Source organism: Drosophila simulans, chromosome 3R (genome assembly GCF_016746395.2).
Source record: "Drosophila simulans strain w501 chromosome 3R, Prin_Dsim_3.1, whole genome shotgun sequence".
Taxonomy (NCBI): Eukaryota; Metazoa; Arthropoda; class Insecta; order Diptera; family Drosophilidae; genus Drosophila; species Drosophila simulans.
In genome coordinates this window covers 26,585,092-26,609,534 of record NC_052523.2, presented here as the reverse complement: position 1 = coordinate 26,609,534, position 24,443 = coordinate 26,585,092, and the positions used below count along the sequence as shown (strand labels likewise).

Genomic DNA, 24,443 nt, shown 5'->3' with positions numbered 1-24,443 from the left:
TTTATTATTCAATATTCTAAATGCTTGTCAGACATGGCCTCCTAAAAATTTGTTCCCTTTCATTTATCCACTTGGTCATGACTGCAAAAATAAATTATTTATAATGAGCACATGGATTTGTCTATACTATATTACCCCATCTAGAACCCACAACTGTGGGACAAGCTGAGTGGGCTGTTCTATTATCGCCATCGCCCTTGTGATCAAGATTGTACCACAGAAGTGCTGAGCCCTTCTTGGGGAACACGGAGAGTCCGAGTTTCGGGAATATGGTGGCCCCACCTTGGGGCACGTCACTCAACTTCGGATGATTGGGGAGGATTACAAAACATTCACCCTAAAACATGTATTACTTACATAAAACACGGCTGTGGCGATGCGATCCGAAAAGTTGTCCAACTGGGGAAGATTCAAATTTATCAGGGAAACCAACTTTGGAACATGGTCTTACTTCTGCTTCTCCTAAAAAGTCTAAGTGGATGCCGTAGAACCCGCCTATTCCGTAGTTCAAAACCTGAAAAGGGTCCGCGTCGTGGATCTCGAAATTGGTCATGTCCTGTGTCAGTTGCGACAATCTCTGGATCAGTTTGCTATTCTCAACTAGCCATGTGCCCTTGGTGGTCCGGTCGGGGTCCTCTGTATAGTTTCCGTCCTTACTCACGGTAACGGCTCGTGCAAGTCTACCCTTAGCCATATTCCTAATGCTGACAATGTCCTTGTCAGAAACTACATCATGAAAGAGCACCATGTAGGGATCGAGGGACAGTAGTTCCATCTTCAGGGGGGCCAATCGAAGGAAATACGAAGCTGTGGTGTTGTACAAGCAATAAAGTTTCGTGGTAGGTCGGCATTCCGAACTGCAGCATTTCTTATAGACTCCTTTGGACTTCTCCTTCTAAATCAGAAAGAGTTGAGTAATAGTTGTGTAATACAATTTCTTACCTTTTTCGCTAACTCCTTGCCAATACGAATATTAATCTTTAGCCGAGAAAGGGCTCTTTGCAGACTGACCTTTTCCGGCCAATTCCTAATAGCGAGTTGCAGCTCACTCATGGCTAAAAATCGAAGGCCTGTAGAACTTTATGGTCACAGCAAAAACTATAGCTAATGCTTAAAATCCTACCTAGGTTATCTTGGATCTCCACGAAAAGCTCGTAGAAATCGACCAAGGGCATTCCGAGTTGAGAATAGATATATTCGATTTCTTCATCTGCCTCGTACATCTTCAAACCCACCATCAACCACTCCTTGGCACGAATAAAGTCCTTGTTCTTGACCATGTGCCTGGCAATCGTAATACACTGCATTCCATCCAGCGATGTACTTAGGTAATAACATCACGATTAGCTTTCCATCTAAGCCTATTTAAGTCTTACTTGTGATGGACGTCCTGAAGAACTCCCTTGGCCATTTCGGCAGTTGGGAGTGAATAAGTCCACTGAATGAGTCTTAATCCTCTGATGGCCTCCTCAGTGTCCTTTAATGTTGGCATTTGCGGTGCAATGGCAATTATATCATTAACAAGAGCTAGAAAATCGGAATAAGTTAAATCACTCCTATGCACTAATATTACCTACTCTCCCATGGCTGCTCCTCCATTAACCACATCCAGTTTAGGTAATCGGAGTACAAGCGGCGAGTGATCCGAAAATGTTTAATAGGATCTTCGGGGAGTTTCTTCTCTCGATCGTTATCAGTCATTTTCAAGTAGCTTTAGTGATAAGAAATCATAAATAATCTCTTAACTTACAGTTTCCACTTACTATTCTATTGTGTCCACTCTTTGCTGCAGTGCATTTGCGAACTTCTGTAAGATATTCAGCAGGTAGTGCTCATAGTCGATGAGTTTACCCATGTCGTATATCGATATGGCATAATTATTTTCCAATATTGTCGTTTTGCTATGACTCTTGACTAAAACTAGTAAGTACAAAATGGCTAGAGAAATGAGTAGCTTCGGCATCTCGTGGTCAACTGAGCGAGAAAACCCGGAATATAGTATATTTATCGCTTTCAGGTGGGGAAATCCATTTTTTATGCTCTGATTTTACTTAATTTTCCAAGCCAGATGAAAGATGAAAACTTTTAACAATAATATGTTTTAGTTCTTTGAATATTGATAGAGAGGTCGCAAGCGTGTTACTCTCTGTTTTCTTAGCGGATCCTCATCGGGAACCTCTACTTTTTGTATTAGAAATGCCGAAAAATACCCAACTGTGTCAATGTTTGTTTAGCTGCACTAATGGCAGACAGACAGTCACCGAAATTGTCTATCTGGAATCCAGAACAGTCTTAAATGGGACACTGAACAGTCAACATGTTCCGGCTAAGTATTATTTTACCATTAATCTGCGTTTTCTCAGTCAACGGAGATTACTACTCGGCTATAAGTGAGCTGGAAAGACTACTCGACGTGGAGGCTTTTATAGTAGAAAAGTTCGATGAATATCTTGAAAGGGCTCAGCAGGAACAGGAGAACTTGAAAAGGTGCTTCTAATTAGAATATCTTTCAATCAATATAAAAATGTTTATTTTGCACCAAAGATTTTTAGATCAGATAGACGAGCAGCAAAATGATCGTGGCGATCTCGAGGAATACTTTGGCAATCCCATCAATGCCTTCATCACCATTAAACGCCTCGTTCATGACTGGAAGTTTAATGTATTTGATCCTTTGTTCGACTCCAGTAATTTTGAGACCTACAAGAACAACCTAAGTGATTCGCTCGAGAAGATCAACTTTAAAGGACCCACTCAAGAAGATCTACACGGAGCCACCCGCGCTCTTCTTCGGCTGCAGAATATCTACCAACTAAACACGGACCACCTAGCTTCTGGCGTTCTGCTTCCCGGCGAGAAGAATCCACTGGGCACCTCGTTGAGTGCAAGTGACTGTTTTGAGCTGGGCAAGAATCTCTGCCAGATTAAGGAGTACTCTTACGCATCCGAGTGGCTATTGGAGGCCAGAAAACGATTGCACGGTAAACCATTAGGTTTTATATCACCCAATGTGAGCGATGTCGAGATTCTGGAGCACCTTTCACCCGCCTTCAATGGTTTGGGAAATCTAAAATTAGCCCATAAATTAAATAATGAAATATTGGACAAGAAGCCTGATCATGAGGATGCTCTCAAGAACAAGATACTGTACGAAGGCCAATTGGCTAGGGAGCGAAGTTTTGTTCCTAGAGAGCAAGCGGAACTGCCTCAAAAGGTAGGTACATTCCTTACTAAAAATTTATCATTCACTCTGACCCATTTCATAAGGAGCAAAAGGAGAGCTACAAGCTATATACACAAGTTTGTCGAGGAGAACTCCATCAATCTCCTCGGGATCAGCGGAATTTGAGATGCTGGCTCTCCCACCAGGGAGTTCCCTACTATCATCTTTCACCTTTCAAAATTGAACAATTAAATATCGACCCTTATGTCGCGTACGTTCACGAAGTTCTGTGGGACAGCGAGATAGATACGATCATGGAGCACGGCAAAGGTAATATGGAGCGTTCAAAGGTGGGTCAAATCGAGAACTCCACCACAACTGAGGTCCGGATAAGTCGAAACACCTGGCTATGGTACGATGCGAATCCTTGGCTTTCCAAGATTAAACAGCGCCTGGAGGATGTCACCGGACTAAGCACGGAAAGTGCGGAGCCCCTGCAGCTGGTCAACTATGGAATTGGGGGACAGTATGAGCCGCACTTTGACTTCGTGGAGGTGAGCTCATCCAGTATGTGAGACGACAGAGCTTCCACAATTTTCTGTACATCTTTCAGGACGATGGTCAAAATGTTTTCAGCTGGAAGGGCAACCGCCTGCTGACTGCTCTTTTCTACGTAAGCCTTCTGACATCAAATTCAAACACAACTGTAACCCCATCTTCTATTTCTTCAGCTAAATGATGTTGCTCTGGGAGGAGCCACAGCTTTTCCTTTCCTCCGATTGGCTGTTCCGCCGGTGAAGGGAAGTCTATTAATCTGGTACAATCTGCACAGTTCTACCCACAAGGACTTTCGCACGAAGCATGCTGGTTGTCCAGTCCTCCAAGGATCAAAGTGGAGTAAGTAAAGCATAAACACTTTTAGCTATTGTTTCCGATGTGAGATATTTTATCTTTTAGTTTGCAATGAGTGGTTCCATGTGGCTGCTCAGGAATTCAGGAGACCTTGTGGCTTGAGCAGCGATGAGGGAAAATTTTTACATTTGAAGGACAAATAATAACCACAGTAAAATTATAATGTAATTCTTTCAAATAAATACTTGTATTAATCCAATAGTAAGCCATATTATACTCACCACAAAGGTTAAATATCATTTGGTAGATAAACAAAGTTCAATCGAATGACTAAAAAACTAATCTCACCACTTTTCTAAGATATATGGGAAATGGGGGCCTTGGCCTCAGTTTAGCCCCACGATTCAAGCCGGTCAGTCGAGCGCTCTCCAGTCGGTTCGAAAAACGATCTAATACATAATATAGAAAATATCTCTAGTCATTGACCCGAGGGCCAAGAGCAAAGTGAAGAACGAAAAGACTGAAAAAAGGCCCGAAGACATCTAATTATGCAAATGCCGATGGTTTTTAGTGTTTTGTGGCTGCTTCAGCTGTTTCTGCTCGTGGAATCTTTTGCTGGAGCTAATTTCGCCAGGGGAGAGGAGCAACTGGAGGCTCTGCTGTACACCGAAACGCAGCTCATCGATGGGTTGCGTGATTATATCGAGCGATTGGAGCTTCAGCTGGAGGAGATCCGAAGGGAGACCTCCGCCATCGAGGAGATCCACAGTCAAGTGGATAGTGTGGAGGAGTACATGGGAAATCCACTAAATGTCTTTGGTATTCTCCAGAGGTTCGAAAGTGTGTGGCCCGGATTGGAGCAGAAGGCGAATGCCACTCTGGAGATAGGGTTCGGAGAACGGTTGTCCGACAGGGAGTTAACCCTTCCCAGCGAGGAGGACTACGAGGAGTCTCTGAATCATCTGCTACATCTGCAATCCGTCTACGAATTGGACTCGAATAGCCTCTCCTTGGGCGTGGTGAATGGATTCAAATTGGGGTGAGGAAGCTGAAGCCCAGAAAATGGAAAAACCAAAGCAATCAAAAATTGTTTGCATAATTTCAGCTCCTCCATGTCCTGGGGCGACTGCCTGGAAGTGGCTCGCAAGTCGGACTTTCCTGTGGCCAAGTTCTGGCTAGAATCTGCTTTAGAGAAGCTGCCCTCCGCCTCCGAAAACTCCACGGAATCGCAGAGGGAACGGGAAAGCGGACGTGTGCACATCCTGGAGGCAACTCTCAACATTGAATACCGCGCTGGTAGGTTGGCCTAGGATTAAGTGCAATATCCCGGCCAGAATTCCAAATTTCGTTTCTTTTATTTTCCAGGGGAGCTTTCCCGAGCCCTGGCAACTGCCGAGGAGCTTCTACTGCTGCTACCAATGAACCAAGGCATTCAAAAGGCCAAAAGAAAGATTGAAAAAGCCATGGCCAAGAACGAATTGCCCAAGGGAAGGGGCCAAAAGTCGAAGCCAAAGAAGCAAGTAAGTGGGTGAATCAGAGATGCAAAATCATTTTTAGCCGCAGGTAGTGTCATTTCAAGGAGCCAGGGAGTAAGATTTATTATTAAAGAATGATTAGATATCAGACTAACAACAAAAATTAATTATTATTTTACATAGAAATCCAAATCCACGGAGCAGCTGCTCATTGAGGAGATTTGTCGCGGAGCAACACAGCAAGTCTCAACAGGAAGTCGCTTCAACCAATGCCAGTTGGATGGAAGTTCGCCCTGGTTGCTCCTCCAGCCCTCCAGGTTGGAGCCCATCAGTTCAGATCCATATATAGTTTTGCATCACGATGTATTGACGCCGAAGGAATCCGGTGAATTGCTGGAGCTCATAGATGAGGAGGATGCAAAAGGAGTTAGCTATCAATCGCTGAAGCTATCCAAACTGGCACAAAAGAAGCTTGGAAGGATTAGTCGTCTCCTGGGACTTGAGACTGGGGACCTAGATCCCTGGACCGGACGTCGCCATGGTCACGAGCACATCACCAAGTTGGAGGATAGCTCGGAGCTGCAGCATGTGGCACGTCTCATGTTGAACGTACGTGTTATCCAGCGCGGCCTAATTAAATGACTAATGTGTCGCTAATTAATTTCCGATCCATTCCCCGCGGCTTAGTTGCAGGCACCCGGAATGGGAGGAGCCGTGGTGTTTCCGCAGCTAGAGCTCGGCGTGAATGTCCCACGTGGCTCGCTGCTCCACTGGCGCACACGATCCGCCGGGGGCTCGTCATCCGAGTGGGACTACCGCAGTGGCCAGGCCATCTGTCCCGTGCTCCTGGGCGTCCAGTTGTGTAAGTTGCGGCGTGGATGGATTTCGCTTGCGTGCCGGGATTGAGTTTGCGGCCCAGTCGCACTTACCACATCCCAAAACAAGCTGTCATCGCTTGTCAGTCGAACGTGCTGCGAGATACCCTGTGGGGGGTATATTAGTTCTCCACAAAATATTCGTACAAAAATATTTTAATCGTCGCTGAAAGTAATATGAATCTTTTCATTGCCAACTCTTTCCAAGAACCACATAATTTGGCTTTATTATACAAAGCAGTCATTTCTTTGGAGACAAACTCTTTACAGGGTATCGCGTGGTCGACTCTCACTTTCTCTTTGCTAATTTCCATTTTTATTCATCTCAATTTCGCATGCAGCCGCGTGGACAGGACTCAATTGACGTGGGCAGCGAGGCCTGATGGGTTTCCATGGTTTCCCGATCCGTGCGACATGTGCATTAATTGCCAGCTGGGGAATCAAATAAAGTTGACCTTGGCACTTGATTAAAAATCAGCCTTTTATTGCGTTATTTCCCGTTGGGAGTGCCCATCCGGCGGTGTGAATGGGCTGGGCAAACAAAGGCTGCCATCCATAATTGTTTGTTTGTTTGTTTGTCGTTAAGAGGAAGCCCGCTGCTCAAACACTGGGCCATAAAACAAGTGTGCTGGCCGCCGCCTCTGAAGTCCGTAAATCAGCAAAGATTGCGGATCCCAGCAGTGTGAGTTATGATGGTCGCCTCATTAACAAATCATTGCTCCAAATTGGCAGCCTGCGGGGGAATCATCCATAACAATCCATAAACAATAGACCGCAAGCCAATATGAACTGTCGCAACAGTCGGATGCGAAATGTTAATCGGCCCTAGCTGCCGGAGCTGCTAAATAGTCGAACTGCAGTCTTAAATATCAAACAGCTAACTGCCAATTAGCCCGTATTAATATGCCTGGCTGGTCTAATCTCTAGCTAAAGACAATGGCCGATTCGAATCCGATCCGAATGCGAATCGAGTTCAGAATTAAGAATTCGAAACGAGCTCGCCGGGCCGATAAGCATCAGTAAATCAGCGCAAAACAAGCCATAAAACACGCCGGGCCGAAAAGAAACCCGTACGCTCCTCTTGCCAACTTCTCCGCATCGGAACATGCACAGAACTGGCTAATAAAACAGTTTTCTTCAAATCATAGGCCACCGCAACTAGTTTCGCCATCGCACATGCGAAATTTATTCTCGCCGCCGGTTTGCTCTCCGCATCTCTGGAGATGTCTCAAATTGGATATCTCTCGAAGATGATCTTGGATCAGTTCGCCACGAGCCGCGAACATCGGCGGACTTGCAGATCTTCAAGAACGTACTGATTATCCGTAGCAAGGATATTTACTAGAACACTAAAGGATATATACGAGTAGTACAACCATACAATGCGTGGACTCACGTTACTGGTGGGACTGTTCTCCTTACTGGCTCAGGGATCACTCGCCTCGGATTACTTTTCATCCATTACGGGTCTGGAGGATCTCTTGCATACGGAGCAGTATCTTACAAGGGAACTGAGGTCAAAGGTTAATACAATCAAAACTGCACTACAACACCTGGAGAGGTGAGTAGAACCATGAAATTGATATAGTTCATTAAGGGGCCCATTTGAGGAGAGTTCAGGATAGACATATCCATTTGATTATTGAAACAACAAATCGTATTCGCTTATGGATTATACAATAGCGTAACCTGATAGCAAAGTTAACCCGTATAAATGTTGTCAAGTCACGTCTTTGGCTGAATAGGATTAACCAGTTAGCAACAACTTTTGAAACTGAATAACACTTGTGTTATCGAAGCCTTTGAATTGACATCAGAATATTTAGGGATACACTCTGAGTGCCAATACGAAGTGGACTTAGTTTTAGCGGGAATTCAATGGTCGATCTGTGGCCCATTAAAGGCCCACAATAGTTTTTGTTAGAACACGATATTTGAAACAATGCTAATTTAATTACAGCCTTTGGTCGTAAGAAAATCCATTAAAGTTTTACTACCCTTTGAAAACTAGTTTACGTAGCCGCCGAATCACAAGGTGCCAGACTTAATGTCTGCTATACATTTGCAAAGATTGTCATGCCAGTGAATTTGGCTAAGAGTTATCACAGATGTCCACCTGTCACCAATCTGGAGTAGTTAGCCTAATCTGCTAAGTATAGCCCCAGATATTTGATCATTTCTGACAGTTGGCCGGATCAGCGAATATTGGTTATCAGGTTTTGGCTTTGTGTTTGGCATTTCGCTTTCGTTTTATTTGATTTCGCGCCGTTGTTTCTTATCGCGGCGGTCATTAAAACTATTATGAATATAGAATCACACATAAATTAGAATTAATTAAGCCGAAATACGTGTATGGGCTACTATGACGACACGAGACTCATAAATCGACCAAACTGGTAGGCAACTCTAGTCCGAACTCGTTCAATCCGCAGCGAGCTGTCCTCCATCGAAAAGGAGCACACCATGGCCGCATCGGACACGGAGAACTACCTGACCAACCCGGTGAATGTGTACCGCCTGATGAAGCGCCTCCACACGGACTGGTCTCTGATGGAGGGACGAGTGCAGCTGATGGCTGAGGAGATGAGTGAGTGCACCCACACCATGCTAGGATTACTGCTATTAAGATTTGCCTTCTCACCCAGATTTCAATGCTACCAGAGAGTACGGCCTGAGCTACCCCAGTCAGGAGGACGTGGAGGGTGCTGCCCTGGCCCTCGTCCGCCTGCAGAGCACCTACAAGCTGGACGTGGCCCAAGTGGCCCAGGGCATCCTGAATGGCGTCAAATACGGGTGAGACCTCAAAGTGGGTTGGGTGGCGGAAGCGGATAAGCAATAACCAGCCAGGCTTAAAATACGGACTATCCCATCTAATCCCAGTTCAATCGAGTGGCTCCCCTTATTACTTAACCCCAATCGAAATCACTCTAGCAGGTGTTTTGGGAAGTCTACCGACTATTAGATCGTGGAAAATTTAAATTTTAAGCACATTTAAAATTGCAACTTTAAAGTTGCAATATTGCATTAAACATATAAGTTAAAAATTGATTTTATTGACAATAATCAGAGCTATTTAATTGAAATTAATTGTTTTAAATGAGCTTAGGCGAAAGAGGTGCTTCCGAATACTATAAATTAGGCATGTTTCCTGTTTATAATAATTTCTGACTAAATCAGCTCTTAATGCGTCAATGGAATTTTAATTTTGGAAAAAGCCCCCATGATCAGCATACATTTTGAATAACTTATCCAACATTCAATTTAAGGGTATATTGTAGTTGAAAGAACCTATCAAAACTCTTCCAGCCTTTATTTTTAGCTCCGATATGAGCTGGCAGGATTGCTTCGAGCTGGGTCAACAACTCTTTGAAATGGAGGACTACAACAACACCAAGGTCTGGCTGCGGGAATCGATGGAACGCTTGCGACGTCAGACCAGCCACGCCTCCAGCCACCTAGCGCCCACCAGCGGACCGGATACGGTTACCCTCAACAAAATGGAGGCGACGGCCAAGAGTTTGTTCCAATTGGGTGAGCAAAAAATAAAACCTGTGGGGATGGGGGAATTGGCCAGCATTCAGGATACTCATTCGTTCGATTTTAGGCGATTTCGACACGGCTTTCGAGCTGAGCCAGCGAGTCCTTCAGTTCGATCCCAAACGAATAAGGAACTGGCATCTCGGCGACAAGGGAACGGCGCCTCCGGAGGACATCGAAGATGTGTATCTACCAAAGCACTCGGACTCCTACAGCGTAAGTCTAAGGTTACTGTGAAATAATGAGGAGCTAAAAGTTTAATTCCATTCCCACAGCTATCGCAGGAGTTCGCCAAATACGAAAAGGTGTGCCGCGGTGAGGTGCATCCAATTGCCCGCCAGGAGTTGCGGTGCCGCTATAGCCGGGGAAACCATCCGTATCGCTTTCTGGCGCCACTGAAGCTGGAGGAGCACAGCCTGGATCCCTATGTGGCAACCTTCCACGACATGCTGAGTCCCCGAAAGATCTCGCAGCTCCGGGAAATGGCTGTTCCCCGCATGCATCGCTCCACAGTGAATCCCCTGCCCGGCGGACAGCTCAAAAAGTCCGCTTTCCGGGTGAGCAAAAATGCGTGGCTGGCGTACGAGTCCCATCCCACTATGGTGGGCATGCTCCGTGACCTGAAGGACGCCACCGGGCTGGACACCACCTTCTGCGAGCAGCTCCAGGTGGCCAACTACGGTGTGGGTGGGCACTACGAGCCGCACTGGGATTTCTTCCGGGACCCCAATCATTATCCGGCGGAGGAGGGCAACCGCATTGCCACTGCCATATTTTATGTGAGTTCTTACATGGCCGTAATCCCCTACATGATTTAGTAAGAGCAATTATCTTATCCGAACAGCTATCCGAGGTGGAGCAGGGCGGGGCCACCGCCTTTCCCTTCCTGGACATCGCCGTGAAGCCGCAGCTGGGCAACGTTCTCTTCTGGTACAACCTTCACCGCTCCCTGGACAAGGACTACCGCACCAAGCACGCCGGTTGTCCAGTGCTCAAGGGCAGCAAGTGGAGTAAGTAACCTGGAGGCAGTTGCTTCATGTCTTAAACTTTAACTATCCATATAACTAACTAACTAATTAGAACTTCAGTTTTCCGAGCACATACTGAGGTAAACTAAATGTTAATCACATTTAATGCACTCATAAGTGAAGTGAGACCACCAGCTACCTCGAGTTGACATACACAATTAATGTGATTCATTTCCGCCCGATCTTTGCAGTTGGCAACGTGTGGATACACGAGGTGACCCAGACCTTCGCCCGACCCTGCGACGTTTTCCGGGATCACGAGGTGTCACTGGAGTACGAGATAATCAAATAAAGATCGTGATAGTCAGGTTAACCTCAGCGTGTCTCTTTTTTGGCCTGAACAGACTCAGTGGGTTAAGGGGCTTGAGTGCTCGGCAGAATCACTCAAAGCACTCAAAACACTCAAAACAAACGAAGCGAACTGGCTTTGAGATGAGCCAAAAGCCAGTTGCGTATTCATTTGCCGGCTTCATTTGCATAAACAAGTTCACGGACAAAGTTTCATTGGGGGATTTGAATATTTTCGGGCCTGTGAAGTGACAACTGCTGCGAGCAGACAAGTGAAAGTAATTAGCGGGGAAATTCAGACTGGCTGGAAAAGTATGAGATTGAGCTGTGATTCCTGGAACAACTGCCATAACTTTTGCCTATGTACACGCACTTACACAATTCAGTTTATTGAACCCACTTCACTTTATGGGCTCCATTCAAGCAGAACCTGGCCCCCGCGGGCAGTTCTTTGACCAGAAACGCCGTTCCATTCGATTTGAGCGCTGGAACTGCTCGATCGACACCCGCAGCTCGAAAACGCTTGATCACAAACGCCGCGAGCTTTTTCTCATCAGATCTTTCAAAGATCGTCGCTTTTGCCGCCAACTGAAAACAGTTCCTAACGAATCGCGGCTGGAACAACAAGCTAAGCGCGATCCGCGTTCTGAAAGCCGGTGGCGTTTTATCGGTTAAGTGCGATGCTTTTGGCCAAGTGCGTTCTTCTCTTGGTCCTGCAGGTATTATCCTGCCGCGGCGAGTTCTTCAGTTCCACCTCGGGCCTGGAAAAGCTGTTCGAAACGGAGGTCGTTCTCCTGGCAGAGCTGCAAAATTATGTGAATGAAATTAACCAGCACGCTGAGGCGCTACAGAGGTAAAAGGGATAGAATTTTAAGCCATCTTTCAAGGATAATTTTTAAATGAAAAATAATGTTAGAAATGCAAAATACCTAGTTAGTTACCAATGCGACAATATTTTTTTGAGCTAATAAAAATATATGAATTTATCTGCACATTTTACAGAAACTTGTGTTGATGTTCCAATCAAATAATTATGTTAATTTTATGAGAGTGGAATGAACTGAATTAAAAGAATTTCGCAGACTAACGACCATTGCTCCTCCAGCGAGAAGCTTTTAAAAGGCCAGATTAAAATGGAAAGTTTTTCAGGTTCTAGCCGAGCCTACTACACTTTGATTCCAGATGGTCAGTTTTAATCAGATGCAAATGAGATACGCATTTTGCACACATGCCACTTTTAATTGGCAGAGACCATCAATTTTCCAGGCTTATATTTTCCAGATGAAAAACTAGAATGAAAAACAATTGGCAGTAGATGTCAGTCGGAATGCGATTGTGAATTTTTCATTTCAGCTGTCATCTACACAACCGCCCACGCAAATCAAAAATTCACATCGAACTCGGGTGGGCAGATTTCTAGCTGCTGGTTCGATTTTGGCTAATTAAAGTCGGGTGTGGGAGAGATGGCTCACCGAGATATTAAATTCTAGTTAGCTTCGGTTAGTTTTATTACAATTATGCTGATTTGTGCCTCAACGACCGACCGGTTGCCATAAAAGTGAATGGCAACCCAGCGATTTGTCGCCGATTGCAGATTTTAAACTCCCCAACCGATGGATGCTATTTGTTCGGATGCGCCGGGTGATATTTATTTTATGGACTGCTAATTTCTCCTATTTCTTGGCTTGATTTATTCGCGCCGGTTATTATACTAATTAATGGCTCATATAAAGCACAAATCGACGGCAAACCACTTTCAGTATCTTGTTGAATTTTGCATTTCATTATCGTTCAAATCGATTGCTACCATCCCAGATCGATATCTAAGAAACAATTGCCGCTAGTTTATTTTGTTGTTCAGAAATACTCATAAGTGTCATCGACTTGGCAGATTTCGGATCTTAAAATATGGTGCACTCATCGCCTCGGATATGCATAACATACAGTGTTATTTGTTTATCGTGCGCATTTGCAAACCGGATTCCTGGCCATCTAATAAGAAACCGTTAACAAATTGTAAAGTATAATATTTATACCGACCTGAGTCAGCCGCCGTAAAAAAGTAAAAAACTGGTCTTTCAATGTGTGGCCCTGTAAGAAATTTAATTTCTCTGACTTACTCATTGCTTGGCGTCTCCTTTTCAAAGCCCAAATAAAATAGATTTATTGGGAACAAGTGCTGCCTGCCACTTAATCATCAGCACAATGAAGTTTCCAACAAAAGAAGTGAGCTCAAATTAGTTTGTGTCTTGCTTTAGATTCACATTATGGTTACGCTCCCAACTTAATGACTTCTAAATTAGCCACAATGCAGGCGACAGGCGTGAAAATAAATGCGTTAATTATTCAAAACAGGTAACCCACCGATAAAACTAAACTTGAATACATTTCTGGGCAGTACTGCTTATTTTTAAGATATTTTTTCATACCTTAATTCTGAAAAATGGTCCCAATCAGCAGGTGCTTAAATTCATTAACACCAGGGAAAGAGTTTTTAAAAGGTTACTAAGCGATAAATTTAAAACATTGGAATATTTCTTAAATATGGAAAAAGTCGAATATAAATATTGAAATGTATAACAATTTATTTAATCTCGAGGTATCTGGTATCTTGTATCTTTGTGTCTCTAAAAAGCCTTATTAATTAGACTTAAACTCAGGTTCCGTTTTGCCAGTGTATAAGCCAGATAACTTTAAGTTTTAGTTTGACCATCCCAACTAAGTTAATTTATGCAAATTCCTTTAGTTATGAGTCTGATTAATGATTACTTTGTTTATGATCTCAGTGAGATTGATGCCATCCGCGTGGAGCACCTGAATGCCGCCGATGGAATCGACGACTACCTCAACAATCCGGTGAACGCGTTCCGGCTGATAAAACGCCTTCACAGCGATTGGGAAACCTTCGAGGGCAGTGTTACGGCGGATTCGAGTCGCTCAAGTGGGTTTCTTTCTATATCCATATTTATATTGTGTGAGATGTGATATGAACTTTTGTTCCTGCAGACTATCTAGATACCATGGCGAGACTTAAGGAGAATCTGAGCTTTCCTTCACAGGACGATTTTGTGGGATCGGCGATAGCTCTTACGCGACTTCAGCAGACTTATCAATTGGATGTGGCTGAGCTGGCCAGTGGAATCCTGAATGGCGTTAAATATGGGTGAGCAATGGCCATGATATAAATACTCTAATACCATAGCTTGGTATTGTGATGAACACACGATGGGAAGTTTAAAAAAGTGTTTGTTGAAAAGATGGCCCAACACAATCTGGAAGCTTTTGCGCTTTTAATTTGTTGTCATAAGATGACAAAGCAGCAATTATAAGTTTTTTTTTATTCCGGAGCCATTTTATGTTGTGAATTTAAGACTGGGATATTTGAGCGAAACCAGTAAGGTGGGAAAGGAAGCTATAAAGTTAACGACTTGGCTTGCTTTTGTCTATCTAACATAATTGCTAATAATTTATGTTTAACATACTACTATAAGGTTTTGTCAAAATAAACAATTAACACGGTAATAACTATATATAAACCCTTTAGTACGGCCATGTCGTGGCAGGATTGCTTTGTCCTTGGCCAGCACCTGTACGCCTTGCGAGATTACAACCACACGGTGCCTTGGCTGCAGCAGTCGATGCAGTTGCTCGGAGAACAGTCCTACGGGTCGGAGTCGGCGTCCCTAGACTTTATGGAGGCAGTGGTGGAATATCATCGTGAGATGGGCGCCCACGAAAGTGCCCTGAGTCTGGTGAACCATGTGCTTTCCATAGAACCGGACCAAAGGAGTCACCTTCTAGAGGCTCGTCAGCAACTGGAGGAGCTAATCACGGATGGGGACAAGAACGGGTTGCTTCACTTGACAGCACGAAGACCTGGAGACTACCATGAATCCCGGGAGTTTCGTATGTACGAGCAGGTGTGTCGAGGCGAGCTGGCACCACTTCCATCCAAGCAAAGGAGTCTTAGGTGTCGCTTAAGGAAGAGTCGCTTGGGCTACGCTCCTTTTAAGTTGGAGGAGCTCCACCTGGACCCTCTAGTGGTGCAACTGCATCAGGTTATTGGCTCCAAAGACTCGGAATCCCTTCAGAAAACAGCTAGGCCTAGGATAAAAAGATCCACTGTGTACTCCTTGGGGGGAAATGGAGGTTCCACGGCAGCCGCCTTCCGCACCAGTCAAGGTGCCTCCATCAATTACTCCAGGAACGCAGCGACGAAACTTCTTAGCCATCATGTAGGTGACTTTTCCGGCTTGAATATGGATTATGCAGAGGATCTGCAAGTGGCAAACTATGGGATCGGTGGACACTATGAGCCGCATTGGGACAGCTTTCCCGAAAACCACATTTACCAGGAAGGAGATCTTCATGGCAACCGGATTGCAACGGGCATTTACTACGTGTGTTTATTGCAGCTTCTCAATATTTTAAAATAATTAACTGAATATTTTCCAGCTATCTGATGTAGAAGCCGGTGGAGGAACCGCATTTCCCTTTTTGCCACTGCTGGTGACCCCAGAAAAAGGAAGCCTTCTCTTTTGGTACAATCTACATCCCTCTGGAGACCAGGATTTTCGAACCAAACACGCTGCTTGTCCTGTTCTGCAGGGCAGCAAATGGAGTAAGTGCATCTTTTAGACCGTGCAGCTAATTCAGTTTATAATGAATTCATTCGACTAGTTGCCAATGTATGGATTCGGGAACGCAATCAGGATAATGTAAGGCCCTGCGATCTCAAAAGGGGCCAGGAAATCTCACTGCATTACAGGGACTTCGACTAGAAAATGTACTCAACGCCAATTAAAATAAGATATTAATTTATTAAATGTGTAAATTACACCTAATCTCGATAGGCCAGCGACTTGTAGCTATCTGAGGTGAGGTTGCAGGGACGACGGAACTCCTGGTAGCCCGAGTGCATCCAGACATTGCCAACTGTAATATGAACATGAAGTGATAAATACAATTTTTAGTTTCTTATGAAAAGAGGAACTTCTCTTTGAAAGTGTACTTACTCCGCTTGGAACCCACGATTACTGGACAGCCAGCATGCAAAGTGCGAGCATCCACATCCAGGGATCGATGAAGATTGTGCCACATGACCAGAGCTCCTTTGACAGGAGGCAGGAATACATTAAGCTTGGTGAAGACGGTATAACCTCCTTGTTCCACATCAGAGAGCTACAATATAAGAAGCTTGTAAAATATTCAGAACTAAAGAACTATAACCCACATAAAACATGCTGGTGGAGATGCGATCTCCTTCGAAGTTCTTCGGCAGATTGACCTCAAAGTAATCCGGATGCGGCTCGTACTGCCCTCCAACTCCGTAGTTGGCCACCTGCATATACTCCGCTCCGGCCATATCGAATCCAGATACAAACTGGATGATCCGACTCACGGAATTCATCACCGGGGACTTGTAGTCGAGCCAGGTTTGCTGACTGACCCGCAAGTCTCTCACGGTGCGTTTTCCACCATCTCCGGCAACAGCGGACCGAACCATCTCCTCCTTGTCCGCTTCCTCGAAGATGGATAAAATCTGTTTGGAGCTCAGCATTCCGTGATAAACATTTATATCCGGATCCAAGTGTACCGGTTCCACTTGCAATGGAGCCAAGGTGAAGTAAGCATGGCGTTTTCCATCCAGGTAGCAACTTAAGGGATCACCACTTCGCTCTTCGGGCAATCTTCTGCCCTGGCATAACCTAGTATAGTTGGAAAACCAAGAGGGGTTCGTCTCCTTGACATTCTTTCCTGACACCCTGCTCTCCAGATACTTTTGAGTTTGCTGGGCGGAATGTGTTGGTTGCGATTCAAGGATCTGACTCAGTAGTCTTCCGGCTTTCTTTGGATTGCCCAACTCAAAATTAGCCATGGATGCATACTCACGGATATCCGAATAGTAGTGATCCTCATCTTTTTCCTCTCTTGGACTATTTTGGAGAAGGATAAATGCCACTTGAAGCCATTCCAGAGATCTCTGATATTCTCCGAGATCGAAGAGCTGTACGCCTATTTCGTAGCATTCACGCCATTGTAAGTCCGAACCGTAGGTAAAACCACCGATGATGCCATCGGCCAAATCCGAGGTCGCGAGATTATAGACCTTCTGTAGCCTGGCCAAGCCCTTGATGGCTCCCTGGAGCTCAGATTGATCTGGGTAGCCCAAGTCCCTGCTCAGAACCTCCACGAATGCACGGAACTCTTTTGGGTGTTCAGAACTTATTGTTTTTGTTAATTATGGGATTACAATACCTACCTTCTCTGGCGTTGTTGGCGAGTATGGGTTCAAAGATCAGTGCATCCCAATCCTGAACCAATCGCTTGATCAATCTAAAGGCATGCAATGGGTGTCCGAGATAGTCATCCAGCTTTAATTGGGATGTCGCCCACTCATGTTCCTGTTTTATTTGCTCAACATACCTGTTAAATACTCAAGTCATTTTCCAGACTACTTTCGATTATGTCGTAGTACCTGCGGTAGAAGTCAAGCTGCTTTTGCTGGGACTCCACATACGAACGCGTGGCATTTAGGAGTTCTTCTTCCACTTGTGCTAAATCCTGCATGCTGTCAACCGATGAGTAAAACTCACCATTCGCTACTCCAGCCAAAATTATAAGCTGGAAAATCCCAACATAAAGACAGTGCCGATCCAACATTATGAACAGAGCACTGTGATGCACGAGTTACTGATGTAGACTGGTTCCTATTCAAGTACGAACTGAGCCAAATAGAACGATATTCCATTTGGAAACTGTCACGTATCCAGACAGAAACGCTGTGCAAACAAAGATGTCAGATACAAACACCCTCACAAGTGATGCTAAGTAAACAACTCGTTCGATTTGACTCTCTAAATCTCTCCATCTCCTGCCCTCAAATTTCATAGCTGAACAGGTGGATATATTCTCATTGCAGGTATTTATTTAGAGTCTACCTTCTCATCCGTAATCTAAATGTCTGCAGACAATGTGTTCTATAAATTTTGCTAAATTCGTTACTGCTCAATCACTTAGTACGAGATGCCGGTGTTGTCGCGGATCCAGTCCAAGTATCCGGTGACACGGCTGAAGACAGCGGGAGCACCAGACTGGCAGCCGGCGGAGGAGACGAAAGAGGTCACTCCGACCAAGCGGTTGCCCTCGTGTGTGACCAGGGGACCACCGGAGTCACCTCCGCAGGTGGACTTTCCGCCGTTGGTGTTGATGCAAATCATGTTGTCGTGGAGAGACCAAGTGCGGCTGCAATCACCCTGGGACATGATCTGGACATCGACGGCCTGGAGCCAGTCGGGCAGTGGGCTGCCATCGTAGGTGCCGCCCCATCCGGAGGCCACGGCCCACCATCCAGCGTAGTCCTGGTAACGGTCGTTGAAGCTGGGCAGCTCCACCTTGTTGACCAGGTGCCAGAAGTCGACGTGCGGGGTGCGGATCAGGGAGATGTCGTTGTGCAGGTTGCCGCTGTTGTAGTGGTGGTGCTGGACGAAGTTTCCGCTTCCAACCCAGTGGGTGTACTGGGGCTGGTTGCGCAGACTGGCTCCGTAGTTGATCGTCACTCCATTGGCTCCGTTGGTGCAGTGAGCGGCGGTCAGAACCCAGGTGTTGCCGATGATCGAGCCACCGCACCACCAGTTTCCATTGCCGCTGAACAGCAGACCCACGATGTAGGGCACTTTGCCCTCGTAGGCTGGGTAGCCGTTGGTAATGCGACCCTGGATCTTGACATCCTTCACCGGGGTGGGGACCAACTTTTGCTCCGGGGTAGGAATGGCTGTGGCGGCGACCACGGCCAGAGCCAGGAATACGAAGAGTTTCATCTTGGCAGGTCTAACAACTTGTGCCGTTTTCAGAAACGGACCGAGCATTTATACCATCGCCTTATCAATATCATGGTTTCTTGTCGCTTTTTAGTAATATTTGGTGTCAATATATTTTGCCAGATTTCTGCCGTGGCAAGTTAAGCTGGCTGATAAGATTTAAATTATTGCCTTTACTTGGCAATTGATGAGTGGCATTATTAGAGTAAGTCCGTAGCCTGTAATAATATGCTCGGTAATCCTCTGATCTTATATTTATATCAAATTAAAGATTGCCCAGACGATTATCACATTGGCAAATCGAACCAACATACAGAAATCAAATAAAATGACATTTTCATGATCATATGACGAAATTAATCTTTAGATTTTGTCCTTTAAGGATACAATTATATTTTTAAGCGAAACAGGAAACTAGATATGTAAATAATTAAATCTAAAAGTCGTAGTTTGCTAACATCTTCGACGATTTGAAAGGTTTATGTTTAATATTTACTAGGTACGAATATCTTCCTCAACAATGACACTTATGTCTCTAATCTAGTTTAGGCCACACGTACGATGAATGATAATTACTTGAGTAGCGACCATAAATAAATGTCTTTCTCTACTGATAAAAATGTACTACTAGGAGTTCGGTAAACCAGCTGAAAATTTTGAACTGATTGCGGCTTTCATTCAATATTTTTGCACTCATTCAGCATTGCACTGGAAAGTCCATACTACGATTACTCTAGCATTATATCAAAACCTTAAAGACTAACATAAAAATAAAAACAAAATGTCTTGGGAAATATGGTAAGACAAATACACCTTGCACATTATAACCTAAGCTCAACTGAGTTTTCACACATTACAGAAAAGACGAAACTTTGAAGTCTTAAGTACACGCCATATATTCACAATAGACTCGTGCCTCCCACTTATCATACGGCAAACTTATCATGCCAAATTCTGGACAAAATATACAGCCGTCGTTTCATGAGGATGATAAGCCATTGATTCAGTATAAAAGTGCGTTCAGTTTTCGGAAAAACCATGAGTTGTAAGACCTGTCCAAGATGAAACTGTTCGTATTCCTGGCTCTGGCCGTGGCCGCAGCCACTGCCCTGCCTGCCCTTCCTGCCCAGGAAGACCAGAAGTTGACCCCCGTGCCCATCAAGGACATCCAGGGTCGCATTACCAACGGCTACCCAGCCTACGAGGGCAAGGTGCCCTACATCGTGGGTCTCCTTTTCAGCGGCAATGGAAACTGGTGGTGCGGTGGCTCGATCATCGGCAACACCTGGGTGCTGACCGCCGCTCACTGCACCAACGGAGCCAATGGAGTGACCATCAACTACGGAGCCAGCCTGCGCAACCAGCCCCAGTTCTCCCACTGGGTGGGCAGTGGTAACATCGTCCAGCACCACCACTACAACAGCGGCAACCTGCACAACGACATCTCCCTGATCCGTACCCCGCATGTCGACTTCTGGCACCTGGTCAACAAGGTGGAGCTGCCCAGCTTCAACGACCGTTACCAGGACTACGCTGGATGGTGGGCCGTCGCCTCCGGATGGGGCGGCACCTACGATGGCAGCCCACTGCCCGACTGGCTCCAGGCCGTCGATGTCCAGATCATGTCCCAGGGTGATTGCAGTCGCTCGTGGTCTCTCCACGAGAACATGATCTGCATCAACACGAACGGCGGCAAGTCCACCTGTGGAGGTGACTCTGGTGGTCCCCTGGTCACACACGAGGGCAACCGCCTGGTCGGAGTGACTTCCTTCGGCTCCGCCGCTGGCTGCATGTCTGGTGCTCCCGCTGTCTTCAGCCGTGTCACCGGATACTTGGACTGGATCCGCGACAACACCGGCATTTCCTACTAAGAGCTTAGTGTTTTTCCCGTTTTTTGGGAATTTTTTAATAAAATTTATAGAACATACAATTGTTGATTTTTATATCTTTACTGCACCATACCTACCATCTTAGATACCAACAATCTGTTAGATTATCCATGAATACGGTTGCTAAATACAACGTTGGTCAGTATGAACATTTTGTTCGGAACCTATAATAAAAAAAAAAAATAGATGAAGGCTGAATGCGTTCCCAATTTATTTAGGATTGGATAATTTATTATTTTCTTCTGCTTGATATTATATTATAATTTTAATGAAGCAATCCCATAATTAGTGTTCTTTTCTATGAAATCCTACCAAGAACGGTATTCATATTTTTTTCACATATTAGTATGCCATTTTAAAAATTTATAATCAAAAAAGATTGTAGTAAGCTATCTCGAGTTTGCAATACTTGTTCGCTTTTCTGAACTTGATTAAAGACTGTATTTTATATACCTTAAAATTATAGGAAGACATGTTTATATAAAGAATTTCTGATTGGGGAAAACGAATTAATCCCTTGTAGCTTTATTCTGAACCCGTTACAAATATCATACTCATCCTATCCTGCCACACAAGCAGCTCGTTTTGAGCTCGGCCTGCAGATACACAAGTGGTGTGTGACAGAAGCTCAGTGCTGTAACGACTGATCAGCATTGCTAGATGGCGCCACATCATAACTACCAGGAATATTGTTCATAGATCTGGCCTTTTCTGCAAAGAAAACATTGTTAAATATGTTCCCTGTATAGATATTAATATTTTGATCGCTATATAGTCATGTATATTAATTTAAAAGACTTGAAAAAAAAAAACGACACACTTTAGAAGGAGATCCTAGTGAAATCGTCAATACATTCCAAGTAGGGAGCACCTAACAACGGCTGTATATTAGAGGTGATAAGTGCAGAGGAAGTGCACACATTGTAAGTTTATGAATTGTATTTATGATCGAAATATTGAATTATTGTCGGTACTTGGCAATTGAAGAATGGCACGATTTGAATAAGTTCGAAGTAATCTTACCGTACCTAGAGGTGCTGTCTAAACACTATAATGGTTACACGATTGTTTCTTAAACTTAACTATTTCCTGTTCAAATTTAAAATTTCTGGTTTCATTAAATCTCAGATGATCTGAAAGGCAATTTACTAGGGTTTCCTGTCTTCGTCATCAATGACACTTATATCTCTCATCTAGTTTTGGGCACACGTACGACGAATAATAATTGCTCGAGTAGGAACCATAAATAAATGTCTGTCTTTGCTGATAAAAAAGCACTCCTAGGAGCTCAGTTAATCAGCCTAGCATTATAAACTGATTGTGGCTTTCACTCCTTATTTGTATACTCATTCAGCATTGCAATGAATCACTCCAGCATCATATCGAAACCTTCAGACTATCATATATACACAATAAAATAAATTGTAGAAAACATGCGGAGAAAATCCCTTTAAGCATTTGTGATACATCCTTTGCTCAATTGAGTTTTTATACGTTACAAAATTTACGAAACTTGCAATCTTAAGTACACGCCATATATTCACAATAGACGCGTTCCTCCCACTTATCAGACGGCAAACTTATCATGCCAAATTCTGGACAAAATATACAGCCGTCGTTTCATGAGGATGATAAGCCATTGATTCAGTATAAAAGTGCGTTCAGTTTTCGGAAAAACCATGAGTTGTAAGACCTGTCCAAGATGAAACTGTTCGTATTCCTGGCTCTGGCCGTGGCCGCAGCCACTGCCCTGCCTGCCCTTCCTGCTCAGCAGGACCAGAAGTTGACCCCCGTGCCCATCAAGGACATCCAGGGTCGCATTACCAACGGCTACCCAGCCTACGAGGGCAAGGTGCCCTACATCGTGGGTCTGCTGTTCAGCGGCAATGGAAACTGGTGGTGCGGTGGCTCGATCATTGGCAACACCTGGGTGCTGACCGCCGCTCACTGCACCAACGGAGCCAATGGAGTGACCATCAACTACGGAGCCAGCCTGCGCAACCAGCCCCAGTTCTCCCACTGGGTGGGCAGTGGTAACATCGTCCAGCACCACCACTACAACAGCGGCAACCTGCACAACGATATCTCCCTGATCCGCACCCCGCATGTCGACTTCTGGCACCTGGTCAACAAGGTGGAGCTGCCCAGCTTCAACGACCGTTACCAGGACTACGCTGGATGGTGGGCCGTCGCCTCCGGATGGGGCGGCACCTACGATGGCAGCCCACTGCCCGACTGGCTCCAGGCCGTCGATGTCCAGATCATGTCCCAGGGTGATTGCAGCCGCTCGTGGTCTCTCCATGAGAACATGATCTGCATCAACACGAACGGCGGCAAGTCCACCTGTGGAGGTGACTCTGGTGGTCCCCTGGTCACACACGAGGGCAACCGCCTGGTCGGAGTGACTTCCTTCGGCTCCGCCGCTGGCTGCATGTCTGGTGCTCCTGCTGTTTTCAGCCGTGTCACCGGCTACTTGGACTGGATCCGCGACAACACCGGCATTTCCTACTAAGAGCTTACTGTTTTTCCCGTTTTTTTTGGGGAATTTTTAATAAAATTTATAGAACATATATTTGCTTACTTTAATATCTTTGTTCTATTTTGGATGGCCAAGTTTTGTTTGTTTGTCGTTTGTCAATATGTTAATTTCGGAAATAATTAAGAGCATTTTATTCTATAGACTGAGGCTTGGTAGATGGAATCGTAACTACTAAGGAGGTCAGTCTTTTGCATGTGAAATTTCTTGTTTGCTAGGAACAATTCTTTTAGTATTTCCCCCAGAATGGTATGATATTTATTTAAAATACCTTAAAGAACAACAAAACGCAATACTTTTTAGTCGGATCACATTATATTATCACATGATATCACAGTGTCTGTTGAAAATTTATGACGTGTACTCACGAATTGTCAAGTTTGTAACGCTTAGGTAAATAAAATACGCTTAAGGAATATTTTTAATACTTGAGTCATTGCCAAAGTGTAAATTTATCAATTTAATCTTTAATCAAGTTATGCGGTACAAAAAAATCATATGCGGTATGCCAATGTACCCAAGAAACCTGTTAAGAACTATTATAAATTAAACTGAATTTGTGCCGATAACCACCAGTTACGGCTTAAAACAATGTTGGTATTTGGCCATGTTGAACTGATAACAGCTTTCACTCACGGTTTTGGTCTATTATAATAGGCTTCCGTTGAAACCATCCCGTGCACTTTTGTGTAATAAAGGATAGCTTAGCCAGTATATTCTACCATCCTATTTAAAATTCAGGCTAATATATTTGTTCTGGGCAATGCCAAATGCAAAATGGCTGGCCATTTTTCGCCACCCTGGGGCTTTTCACATTTCAGGCCAAATTCAATAGTTTCCCGGAGCGCCGCAAAGTTTGCAACGCAATGCGGCAGATGCCACAGGATAAGCCGATTTGTATTTACTCACCCGCACAAAAACCCCTTGTATCGGCTAACAGCTGATGCAGCTGGAGCTCCACTTGGCGCACTTGATGGATG

General features: G+C 44.7%; 9 protein-coding genes across 15 annotated transcripts; 6 read left to right on the top strand and 3 right to left on the bottom strand.

Annotated features, from left to right (window-relative positions):
* Window positions 1–4: 4 nt before the first annotated feature.
* Window positions 5–2,163, bottom strand: LOC6730237 (prolyl 4-hydroxylase subunit alpha-1). 4 transcript variants are annotated; one of them, XM_016177845.3, is made up of 9 exons: window positions 1,764–2,163; window positions 1,578–1,711; window positions 1,377–1,527; window positions 1,124–1,323; window positions 943–1,070; window positions 452–895; window positions 358–399; window positions 136–301; window positions 5–81 (listed from the first exon to the last, which is right to left on the bottom strand). In XM_016177845.3, exons 1-9 carry the CDS (start codon window positions 1,961–1,963, stop codon window positions 17–19), a joined length of 1,530 nt encoding a protein of 509 aa, XP_016036990.1. In that variant the 5' UTR covers window positions 1,964–2,163; the 3' UTR covers window positions 5–16. The 4 variants fall into 4 exon arrangements, with proteins under 4 accessions (XP_016036990.1, XP_044779190.1, XP_016036989.1 ...); XM_044923255.1 differs by having other exon boundaries at window positions 452–892; XM_016177844.3 differs by having other exon boundaries at window positions 943–1,055.
* A 94-nt stretch (window positions 2,164–2,257) lies between these two features.
* LOC6730236 (prolyl 4-hydroxylase subunit alpha-1) lies at window positions 2,258–4,274 on the top strand. The gene is made up of 6 exons (XM_016173705.3): window positions 2,258–2,487; window positions 2,545–3,214; window positions 3,268–3,717; window positions 3,777–3,836; window positions 3,895–4,060; window positions 4,121–4,274. The coding sequence occupies exons 1-6, from the start codon at window positions 2,318–2,320 to the stop codon at window positions 4,216–4,218; spliced, it is 1,614 nt and encodes a 537-aa protein (XP_016036988.1). The 5' UTR covers window positions 2,258–2,317; the 3' UTR covers window positions 4,219–4,274.
* Window positions 4,275–4,387: 113 nt separating this feature from the next.
* LOC27206394 (prolyl 4-hydroxylase subunit alpha-1) lies at window positions 4,388–6,839 on the top strand. Of its 2 annotated transcripts, XM_016173713.3 has the most exons (6): window positions 4,388–5,054; window positions 5,121–5,311; window positions 5,381–5,535; window positions 5,674–6,099; window positions 6,178–6,352; window positions 6,707–6,839. In XM_016173713.3, the coding sequence occupies exons 1-6, from the start codon at window positions 4,564–4,566 to the stop codon at window positions 6,727–6,729; spliced, it is 1,461 nt and encodes a 486-aa protein (XP_016036986.1). In that variant the 5' UTR covers window positions 4,388–4,563; the 3' UTR covers window positions 6,730–6,839. The 2 variants fall into 2 exon arrangements, with proteins under 2 accessions (XP_016036986.1, XP_016036987.1); XM_016173714.3 differs by having other exon boundaries at window positions 6,178–6,839.
* A 566-nt stretch (window positions 6,840–7,405) lies between these two features.
* On the top strand, window positions 7,406–11,243 carry LOC6730234 (prolyl 4-hydroxylase subunit alpha-1). 2 transcript variants are annotated; one of them, XM_016173752.3, is made up of 8 exons: window positions 7,406–7,926; window positions 8,798–8,952; window positions 9,011–9,158; window positions 9,685–9,896; window positions 9,970–10,118; window positions 10,178–10,681; window positions 10,747–10,912; window positions 11,122–11,243. In XM_016173752.3, the coding sequence occupies exons 1-8, from the start codon at window positions 7,748–7,750 to the stop codon at window positions 11,220–11,222; spliced, it is 1,614 nt and encodes a 537-aa protein (XP_016036984.1). In that variant the 5' UTR covers window positions 7,406–7,747; the 3' UTR covers window positions 11,223–11,243. The 2 variants fall into 2 exon arrangements, with proteins under 2 accessions (XP_016036984.1, XP_016036985.1); XM_016173753.3 differs by lacking the exons at window positions 7,406–7,926; window positions 8,798–8,952 and having other exon boundaries at window positions 9,018–9,158; window positions 9,672–9,896.
* Window positions 11,244–11,436: 193 nt separating this feature from the next.
* Window positions 11,437–16,204, top strand: LOC6730233 (prolyl 4-hydroxylase subunit alpha-1). 2 transcript variants are annotated; one of them, XM_002105480.4, is made up of 6 exons: window positions 11,437–12,071; window positions 14,005–14,159; window positions 14,225–14,381; window positions 14,763–15,618; window positions 15,674–15,839; window positions 15,899–16,204. In XM_002105480.4, the coding sequence occupies exons 1-6, from the start codon at window positions 11,899–11,901 to the stop codon at window positions 15,997–15,999; spliced, it is 1,608 nt and encodes a 535-aa protein (XP_002105516.2). In that variant the 5' UTR covers window positions 11,437–11,898; the 3' UTR covers window positions 16,000–16,204. The 2 variants fall into 2 exon arrangements, with proteins under 2 accessions (XP_002105516.2, XP_044779188.1); XM_044923253.1 differs by lacking the exons at window positions 11,437–12,071; window positions 14,005–14,159; window positions 14,225–14,381 and adding an exon at window positions 14,479–14,617.
* Window positions 16,019–17,969, bottom strand: LOC6730232 (prolyl 4-hydroxylase subunit alpha-1). The gene is made up of 5 exons (XM_002105479.4): window positions 17,697–17,969; window positions 17,481–17,644; window positions 16,452–17,425; window positions 16,234–16,399; window positions 16,019–16,153 (listed from the first exon to the last, which is right to left on the bottom strand). The coding sequence occupies exons 1-5, from the start codon at window positions 17,879–17,881 to the stop codon at window positions 16,059–16,061; spliced, it is 1,584 nt and encodes a 527-aa protein (XP_002105515.1). The 5' UTR covers window positions 17,882–17,969; the 3' UTR covers window positions 16,019–16,058.
* Window positions 17,970–18,124: 155 nt separating this feature from the next.
* LOC6730231 (serine protease 1) lies at window positions 18,125–19,086 on the bottom strand. The gene has a single exon (XM_002105478.3). The coding sequence runs from the start codon at window positions 19,084–19,086 to the stop codon at window positions 18,235–18,237; it is 852 nt and encodes a 283-aa protein (XP_002105514.2). The 3' UTR covers window positions 18,125–18,234.
* Window positions 19,087–20,044: 958 nt separating this feature from the next.
* On the top strand, window positions 20,045–20,965 carry LOC6740467 (serine protease 1). Its single transcript, XM_002077276.4, has one exon. The coding sequence runs from the start codon at window positions 20,100–20,102 to the stop codon at window positions 20,907–20,909; it is 810 nt and encodes a 269-aa protein (XP_002077312.3). The 5' UTR covers window positions 20,045–20,099; the 3' UTR covers window positions 20,910–20,965.
* Window positions 20,966–22,570: 1,605 nt separating this feature from the next.
* Window positions 22,571–23,497, top strand: LOC6730230 (serine protease 1). The gene has a single exon (XM_002105477.4). It carries the CDS (start codon window positions 22,630–22,632, stop codon window positions 23,437–23,439), a length of 810 nt encoding a protein of 269 aa, XP_002105513.1. The 5' UTR covers window positions 22,571–22,629; the 3' UTR covers window positions 23,440–23,497.
* The last annotated feature ends 946 nt before the right edge of the window (window positions 23,498–24,443 follow it).

Excerpts from the sequence above, each read along its gene's own strand:
- LOC6730231 (XM_002105478.3), bottom strand. The coding sequence starts at position 19,086 with ATGCTCGGTCCGTTTCTGAAAACGGCACAAGTTGTTAGACCTGCCAAG.
- LOC6730237 (XM_016177845.3), bottom strand. The coding sequence starts at position 1,963 with ATGCCGAAGCTACTCATTTCTCTAGCCATTTTGTACTTACTAGTTTTA. Across the intron at positions 1,071-1,123 it reads GGAGATCCAAGATAACCTAG|GCCTTCGATTTTTAGCCATG; the intron begins GTAGGATTTTAA and ends AAAGTTCTACAG. Across the intron at positions 400-451 it reads ACTTTTTAGGAGAAGCAGAA|TTGGACAACTTTTCGGATCG; the intron begins GTAAGACCATGT and ends AATCTTCCCCAG.
- LOC6730233 (XM_002105480.4), top strand. The coding sequence starts at position 11,899 with ATGCTTTTGGCCAAGTGCGTTCTTCTCTTGGTCCTGCAGGTATTATCC. Across the intron at positions 14,382-14,762 it reads CTGAATGGCGTTAAATATGG|TACGGCCATGTCGTGGCAGG; the intron begins GTGAGCAATGGC and ends TAAACCCTTTAG. Across the intron at positions 15,619-15,673 it reads TTGCAACGGGCATTTACTAC|CTATCTGATGTAGAAGCCGG; the intron begins GTGTGTTTATTG and ends AATATTTTCCAG.
- LOC6730230 (XM_002105477.4), top strand. The coding sequence starts at position 22,630 with ATGAAACTGTTCGTATTCCTGGCTCTGGCCGTGGCCGCAGCCACTGCC.
- LOC6730236 (XM_016173705.3), top strand. The coding sequence starts at position 2,318 with ATGTTCCGGCTAAGTATTATTTTACCATTAATCTGCGTTTTCTCAGTC. Across the intron at positions 2,488-2,544 it reads GAACAGGAGAACTTGAAAAG|ATTTTTAGATCAGATAGACG; the intron begins GTGCTTCTAATT and ends TTTGCACCAAAG. Across the intron at positions 3,718-3,776 it reads CGCACTTTGACTTCGTGGAG|GACGATGGTCAAAATGTTTT; the intron begins GTGAGCTCATCC and ends TACATCTTTCAG.
- LOC6730232 (XM_002105479.4), bottom strand. The coding sequence starts at position 17,881 with ATGTTGGATCGGCACTGTCTTTATGTTGGGATTTTCCAGCTTATAATT. Across the intron at positions 17,645-17,696 it reads CAGCTTGACTTCTACCGCAG|GTATGTTGAGCAAATAAAAC; the intron begins GTACTACGACAT and ends AGTATTTAACAG. Across the intron at positions 17,426-17,480 it reads CGCCAACAACGCCAGAGAAG|AGTTCCGTGCATTCGTGGAG; the intron begins GTAGGTATTGTA and ends AACACCCAAAAG.
- LOC27206394 (XM_016173714.3), top strand. The coding sequence starts at position 4,564 with ATGCAAATGCCGATGGTTTTTAGTGTTTTGTGGCTGCTTCAGCTGTTT. Across the intron at positions 5,055-5,120 it reads GTGAATGGATTCAAATTGGG|CTCCTCCATGTCCTGGGGCG; the intron begins GTGAGGAAGCTG and ends GCATAATTTCAG. Across the intron at positions 6,100-6,177 it reads TGGCACGTCTCATGTTGAAC|TTGCAGGCACCCGGAATGGG; the intron begins GTACGTGTTATC and ends CCCGCGGCTTAG.
- LOC6730234 (XM_016173752.3), top strand. The coding sequence starts at position 7,748 with ATGCGTGGACTCACGTTACTGGTGGGACTGTTCTCCTTACTGGCTCAG. Across the intron at positions 9,159-9,684 it reads CTGAATGGCGTCAAATACGG|CTCCGATATGAGCTGGCAGG; the intron begins GTGAGACCTCAA and ends CTTTATTTTTAG. Across the intron at positions 9,897-9,969 it reads CAAGAGTTTGTTCCAATTGG|GCGATTTCGACACGGCTTTC; the intron begins GTGAGCAAAAAA and ends GTTCGATTTTAG.
- LOC6740467 (XM_002077276.4), top strand. The coding sequence starts at position 20,100 with ATGAAACTGTTCGTATTCCTGGCTCTGGCCGTGGCCGCAGCCACTGCC.